Below are 7216 nucleotides of genomic sequence, written 5' to 3'. Positions count from 1 at the left end.
CACGAGTTCCAGTCGCTAAGCGAACGGTGATTTTATCACTTTCATGCGCTTAAAGCACCTCAACGTCTTGTTGACTTCCTTTAAGGGAAATTCGTCGATGGCATGACGCTTCTGAGTCAGTTAAAATTGACAATGGCTTATCAAAGCCCTTTATAGTCGCTTGGGCGACTAACAAGCCAGGCTTGTACTTACGCTTCGTGCCATTATGCATCGAGCTAATTGGGGCTAGGTCCTGTTTACTCTCACCTCCTAGAGGTTCAACAGAGCCTAGGCTTCTCCAGTAGGGCGCCCCACACCGACTTGGTATCGACATTTCCCGCACCGTACCAGATTTCTGGTATGGTGTGTATCGATCCATCATCTGTTTTATTCTCGAATAGAGGTGTCTGTAATGAATTTGACTTGGTTTCTGGACAATAAATTGTGTCACACGACAGTGGCCTTTACCAAAGGAACAGTTTACGATTTTTCCGTGCTAAGCTCGAGGCTGGAAATGTACGAGAGAGCAAATCTCCCCATTCGACACCGACATTTTGCGTCAAAAAGCCAAATGGCAAATGGCGCATTAGTGGGAAAATAATTTTGTATGCTTTAAATTTAGGATGCAAAGCAGCAGATTGGACTTTCGTCATTGTGAATTTGGCCAAGTGAAAATCGAACCGCGCAAATTTACGAGTAACAATGTTTTCGCTGTGGGATCTCGTGCGCCCAATGCTGTGGCACCTCATGTCAATGCTCGAGCTTTCTATGATGGAGCCGAGCAGGCTGCTGCAGCCGCCGGTGAGTGTGACCGTCATACCAGGTATTAGCTCGGATGAAGAGTTTTTCAAAGACCTGCCGACGTCGGTGCAGCAGCAAGAGAAGGATGAGTCGGTCGAAGCCGAAAATAAGAAAAAAACATTTTCGTCGTGTTCGATTAGCAGTTCGACTATTTTGGACAAGAATGGGCAAAAGGTTATGAGTGCTCGACGCCGTTACGACGCTTCGGCAACGCCGGGGCGTTGAAAAGCCCTTGTGTCAGAATCCGCCCTCATCGACGTTATGCACAGACTTATTTGATTACATATTGTCCACATTCGTGCGGAACAGGGCCATACGGATGTGGAATCCGATTTTGGCCATGTGCGAGCAGTGCTCGAGTTTATGCGGGCAAATAAATTGTATGCTAATGCATCTTAATGCATTTTTGGCGCAGAAGAAATTTCCTTCGAAAAGTGGTTCATTGGGAAGCGAGGCCTTAGAGCGGATCCCGCTAAGGTTAAAGGCATCGTAGATTGGTCGGTTCCTAAGAATTGCGTAAGTGGTTGGGTCTCGCCAATTACTTACAAAAATAAAGCAAAATTACGCTGATATAGCTAGGACATTATCTAATCTCCTTAGAAAGATACGGATTGGTGCTAGACTAATACGGAACATTATGCTTATTAAGCAATTTAGGATAGTAATATCCATGCCCGGATTCTGGCACTGCCTGTTACAAACAGATAATGTTGGACGCGAACGTGTAATTGCATTCGAGCCTAGACAGCTAAAAGCTGCGGAAAAACTACCCGGTTCATGACAAAGAGTTACTCGCAATGCAGTATGCTCTTGTCAAATTCAGAGTTCATCTGCTAGGCCCAAAGCCGTTTGTGGTATATACAGATAACGCGTCGATACGCACTGCGACTAAGTCGCCCCATCTCTCACAGAGAATGGCTCGATGGATTTCCTTTTCGCCGAATACAATTTCGAGGTGAAGTATAAGCCTGGTAAGAAGAATGATTCGGCTGATTCGTTATCACGCAGGCCCTCTCATTTAACGACTTTCATGTCGCCTATCAAGGAATCTATCCGTTCGGCTTACGCGAAGGATGAACAGTTCATTTGATAGCGCCTCCGAAGTTAACTATAGAGTTAATTCAATTGCCAACGCTTGAAGTGTAGCTCTGCTACGAGCTCTAAAGAGCACTGAATCGGGCTTCAAATTGTCGGCACGTCTGCGTGCTAAATTGCATCGATTTTCTATCGATGACGACCTGTTGCTTTATTGCACGGATGCTGCGGATACTCCGCGCTTCGTTGTTCCTCATGATAAGAATTTGAAGTATCAAACCCTCTATGAGGCGCACAATACTGTCTTTGGTGTTCATCTCGGTAGAGAAAAGACCTACGGCTCTGTAAGCCAGATTTATTAGTGGCTGAAGCTTTACAAATGGGTCAGCACATTCGTTTGCACATGCGAAACTTTCCAACGGGTTTACACCTCGGCACATGCTGCTGCACCACTGGCAAGTCTGCCCGTACCCACAGGGTGTTGGGAGTCCATTACAATAGACTGCTGCATCCACACCAGGATGTCCAGCTGGCCCTCTAAACGAAGTTGCTGACGTTCCACCATTAAGAGACGGTTTTGAACTGCCTCAAGATCCCTCAAGCCGAGGCCGTCACCAAGGAGTAGCACCTAGTGCTTTAGAGCATCAAATGCTTCTGCCGAGATTTTGGCCCCCTCCCACGCAGCTCGATGAGCAAGAGGACCTTTTGCTTCACGTGAAGAAGCTTTAAAAGCGTCGTCGTCGTAAGGGTCAATATCAGTATCTGGTGAAGTGGCTAGATTACCCCTCTGCTTAAAACTCTTGGGAGTTTGAGGTACCTCTTCGGCAAGATTGCCCGCACGCCGTTACGTTTTTGAACGCCAAGCTCAGGGTCAACTCGCGTCAAAACGACGCTTCCCACCACTAGACGTGGGATAAAGTGGATCTATAGCCTCAGTGTGGCTTCGGTCCATGGTTGTACGGTCTACGAAGCACTGAAATACTGGCTAGGCCTATCCTCGTTTTGTGGCATAAACGCCTAACGTAACTGGCCTTTGGCCTTAAGCTTGGCAAAGTCGAAGCGAAGTTTCCATTCCAAACGAACATCAGCCACATCCGCAGACTCTCTAATATTCCAATTGTTGCGGAGGCGGAGGACCCGACGGACCCAGTTCTCAAACGAAGCGTCATTTTTGCTTTTTGATTCGTTTGGTAACAAAACGATCGGATTTCCCTCATTGACGTCACCGAAGCCTTACAGGCCTGATCACGCAACAGCGTCAGATACTGACCTCGCGTCATTACCTTCGGTGTAAGGTATCAATCGCGAAGAGTGTCGCGAGCAGCGAGCTCCTGCGGCGTCCTCGCCGTGGTCCGGAGGTCCAAAGGTCCAGATGGCCAAGCTGCGACCCGTAATCTACTAAAGACACTCTTCCACACTTAGTGGAATGAATCGGTATTCACTGTGAGCTTTTGTTCTCGCTATCTCTGCAGCTCGACAAAGAGCTAAGCTTCATCTTTTAAAAAGCAGTCAAACAATCGTCATCGGAACGCCACCGTCGTGCAAACGCCGCCGGACAATTGCAGTCGAACAGCCGTAATCGGACAATCACCGTCGTCAAAACGCCATAAAATTGCACGCTCTTGCTCTTCAGAGAGCGATTATGTGATGATACTAGCGGCGTTCGGTGTAATGTAGCTAAACGTTTCGCGGCACCACGTTCTGAGAACGGATTCGGGACCCGACGTAATTCGTCCAAACGACGAGGCGTGTAGGAGCCGCGCTCCTTTTCCTCATCCTCCGATGGAGAGTGACTTTTATAGCCTATCATCATCTTATCGCCAAGGAAGGAGCATAGAGTTTGGCTCACGCTTAGTTATCATCAGACAAAGGAATGCAAAGCACAACTAAACTATCAGTTGCTTAAAACCAACCTCAAAGAGTAAATGAAGCGAATGTTGTCACTAGGTGTCAGAAGCCTGATGGGAAAGGGTGTGATGGGGCACGCATCGGTTGGTGAACCGTTGTTCTGGTATATTTACTTTATGGGTAAAATAACCTTTTCTTCTATTTAAAAATTAGATAATTACTAAAATCCCATTTAATATGGGTAACATGTATGACAGCCACCATATGTAAATATGGCGGCCGGAATTTATTTGAACTAGCTAAGGTGAGGCTCAAGATTTAAATAAGTAAATAAAGCACAGTTCTTCTTTTGATCTAAAGCATCTAGTGCCTTCCTAAGGCTTGCGCATTGATCTGTGAGATATGTTAGCTTTTCTAATGTACAAACGCTGGGGCGCTAGTTGCCACCTGGTTCTACGAACCCCTGAATCATCCCTTGAACTAGAATTCACTAAGCTTTAATAGCTTGTACGACTCCCTAAGTTGTTTAACCCATTAGTTCTGTAGAACTTAGATACTTTTCGAGTCTTTAAGACTTCCTCTGACATAAGGAGCGAGGTAGCTCCGCTACAAGAAGCCAAAATTTTGGTTGATGTGATGTCAGGATCCCAGAATAACTCTCGCTGCACATCAGGAGACTTTTTGTCCCGTGAGTCTCATTCTGGTACGTCAAAGATTTCAGCGCAATCTTAATTGAACACTGTTCTTGCTGGTCGGTCAGTTTCTTGGCGAGCAGGTTGGTGCCTTTGGTTCATACTTCTTGGGCAAGTCAGATGCCATGGTCCCATATAAAGGCGCATCATGCTCACCCAGGTGAACTTGTATCCAACGTGCATTTTTATTATCAGTAGCCCCAGCGAGCAAGAAGTCTCCCATCGAGTTGGTAACAATAATCGTGTTTTTGATGATAGTTTTTGTGCTTGTGTTGTTTACTACAAGAGCGCGATTATGAGCGTCTTCCTGCTGAGCCAAGTTGGTACACATATGATTCCCAGTATCCAACTGCACAAATTGTATTTTTGTGCAGCACGGTGTATGGTCTGTAGTAATATTTCCCCATTATCGGATTTTGCCCTTAGAACTGGAAATTCGGATTTAACTTTAAAGTCATGTATGAAAATACACGGACATGGCTTCAATTTGCAGGAGCACTTATCATTGTCAGCTTGGCTAAATGAAAATAATAACAAGACTCGTACCTATTTAAAGGTAACTGCGCCCCTGCGAGCAGATATCGTCCAATTGCCGATATGGAGCTTGGTATCTCTTCGGTTTTGCATTGATCTTTACACTCTTGAGAAACAATGTTTGTTTGATCGTCAAGGTAGCTCACGACTATATCTATATCAAGCCTAGACATTTTGACCCAGAATCGCTTGTACATAAAGCAAAATCAAGCGTACTGACCGTGACCTTGAAAACGTTTCCGCTGCTGCACCTTTCTAAATCATTCGACAAGGGAGTGGCTACAGTCAGATCACAAGGGTGTCTTGATGTAATTAAGAGACCCGAAGCACCCAATGATGCGATCAAGCCGTCCCAAGTATACCCTCCGCCACTGTATACACCTGAACAAACTCGCGAGTTTATTGTTGGTAAATTGTTGGCATTTGCGGATGGTATGGAGAGGTGAAGAATTGGATGGTATGCCGGGATAAGACTATACCACAGATAAGTTAAGTGTGGCGGAGCTACCTCGCTTTAAAGTCAAAGGGAGGCTTTTAAACTCAGTGATTTACTTAGTTCTTTAAAACTAGTAACATAATAATTAAGTAAGTCGTGCAAGATGCAGAGCTTAATGAATCCTGTTATAGGGACTCGGTGGTTCGTAGAACCAACTGGCAATTAATGGCCGATAGTAGGGAGTGGCTTTGGTCAGGGCCACAATAATCGCGTCTATTGGAGGTAAAACCATCAATTCTGATTCCAAGTGTAGAATCGAAGTTGTGGCCGAGTCCTTCGTTGTCATTTGAAAAATATGTGGCGCCGTCAATTCGCGTAAAGTTATACACTGTTTTTCCAGCCTCGAAAGTAGCGAAAGTATTGTAGACGACAGTGGTCTCATCTGACGATACGACTGGGTTGATTTTTACGGAGAGGTCCTTCGTCCGTCAATCACGATAGAGCTGCGGTTGGCTTGAAATGAATAAGTAGTGACGGCCAGTTCGTATGATTTCGCGTACCTTGCGGCTGTTCAGCATCGATTCCTGCACAGCAGCAGCGACATTCGTGGCGGATACCACGAAAGTCGTAGGGTTCCTGAAGCCAGGGCAAGCTTATGTACTGAACTTAATAAATTTTAAGTATCTCTATCATCATCTGATGCAAAAAGTGTTTTTGCCTCGCGTTCTTATTGCAAATTCGTCTAAATTTCTAAAGTACGTTTTGCTCAATATGTCATAATGGAAATTGGAAGCGTGACAACTATTAGGAAGGCTTAATCGTAAAGTGTCTATAAGAAAAAACCATCGAAGGTTAACATGTAGATTGAAAATTGTTAATTGATCAGCGTGTATCGATTAGCAAAAACTACGCTCTATATCCTGAGGGTATACTATTTACTACCTAGGAAGATACTCAATTTAGGGTATATTGATACGGATTTCAATGTCTATCTAATGCATTTGAATAAAATGTTAAAATGAAAAAGCAACAAAAATTGTTGCTATTTATTTGTAAAGTAATAATAAACTGGATCTCCATTTGAAATGCAAATAAGAACCGTATCTTTATTTTCCAATTGCTTTCTTGTCATTAAGTGATCAAGAAATAGGTATGGTATCCTAGGTAGCTGAAGGCTCGTGTGTAGGGTACGGAGCATGAAGGCACGGGCATGACCTGAAGGCATGCCCCTTGACATATTTCGTGCCATTTTATGGGGTACAAAATATAGACATGCTCCTTTCCATAAAAGTTGCTTTTTAAGGGGATAAAAAACATTATTACAGCCTTCCTTCATTCTCCTCCCCTTCCGCTCATCGCTCTCGCCTGCAACATGCCCCTTCGACCTCCTCCAAATGGCTTTGCTGCCCCTCTACCCACCCAACGTGCACATTGGGCAAATTTTTACCGGTCTACCAACAAGGGCTCTGGTAACCGCTACAGTGCTGAGTTTGGCTACTGCACCAGTGCAGTAGAGGGAAAACCAGAGAAGCTTCATCAGCATGTTTACGTTGCGTGAACTGCCTTATTGCAGACAGAAGCTTTTACCTGCAGGTAAGTAGCTAAGATAACCACCACCGCCATCGAACGGAAACGCCGCGGCCACTCGGATGTGGTAGATTCTGATGAGAGAGATACTATTTGGGAACGCACCTCAGATGTTAGCCCATCTTCTGCGAGTCGCGTGTCCAGTTCAACAACAGAAGGTGCCAGTGCACAACATCGTCGTATACAACAGAGTGTTGCCAGCTGGGTTATCAAGCCACTATCCCAGGCAAAAGCTGAGGAGTTACATTCGGTTTCCTCCAAGCAATTATCCATAACAGTAATTCGTTTAGTTTTGCCGACAACA

At 45.0% G+C, this 7216-nt stretch overlaps 2 protein-coding genes across 2 annotated transcripts; both read right to left on the bottom strand.

Annotated features, from left to right (window-relative positions):
- Positions 1-4419: 4419 nt before the first annotated feature.
- CCR75_003983 (uncharacterized protein) lies at positions 4420-5086 on the bottom strand (the record flags this gene model as incomplete). The annotated part of the gene is given in 3 exon segments (XM_067962074.1): positions 4420-4665; positions 4683-4872; positions 4902-5086. The coding sequence occupies 3 exon segments, from the start codon at positions 5084-5086 to the stop codon at positions 4420-4422; spliced, it is 621 nt and encodes a 206-aa protein (XP_067819627.1).
- Positions 5087-5813: 727 nt separating this feature from the next.
- CCR75_003984 (uncharacterized protein) lies at positions 5814-6184 on the bottom strand (the record flags this gene model as incomplete). Its single annotated transcript, XM_067962075.1, has 2 exons — positions 5814-5977; positions 6169-6184. 2 exons carry the CDS (start codon positions 6182-6184, stop codon positions 5814-5816), a joined length of 180 nt encoding a protein of 59 aa, XP_067819633.1.
- Between the last annotated feature and the right edge of the window lie 1032 nt (positions 6185-7216).

This window comes from Bremia lactucae, linkage group LG18 (assembly GCF_004359215.1).
Source record: "Bremia lactucae strain SF5 linkage group LG18, whole genome shotgun sequence".
Classification (NCBI taxonomy): Eukaryota; Oomycota; class Peronosporomycetes; order Peronosporales; family Peronosporaceae; genus Bremia; species Bremia lactucae.
Note: the sequence above shows the minus strand (reverse complement) of the source record. Positions and strands in the feature narration are given on the sequence as shown.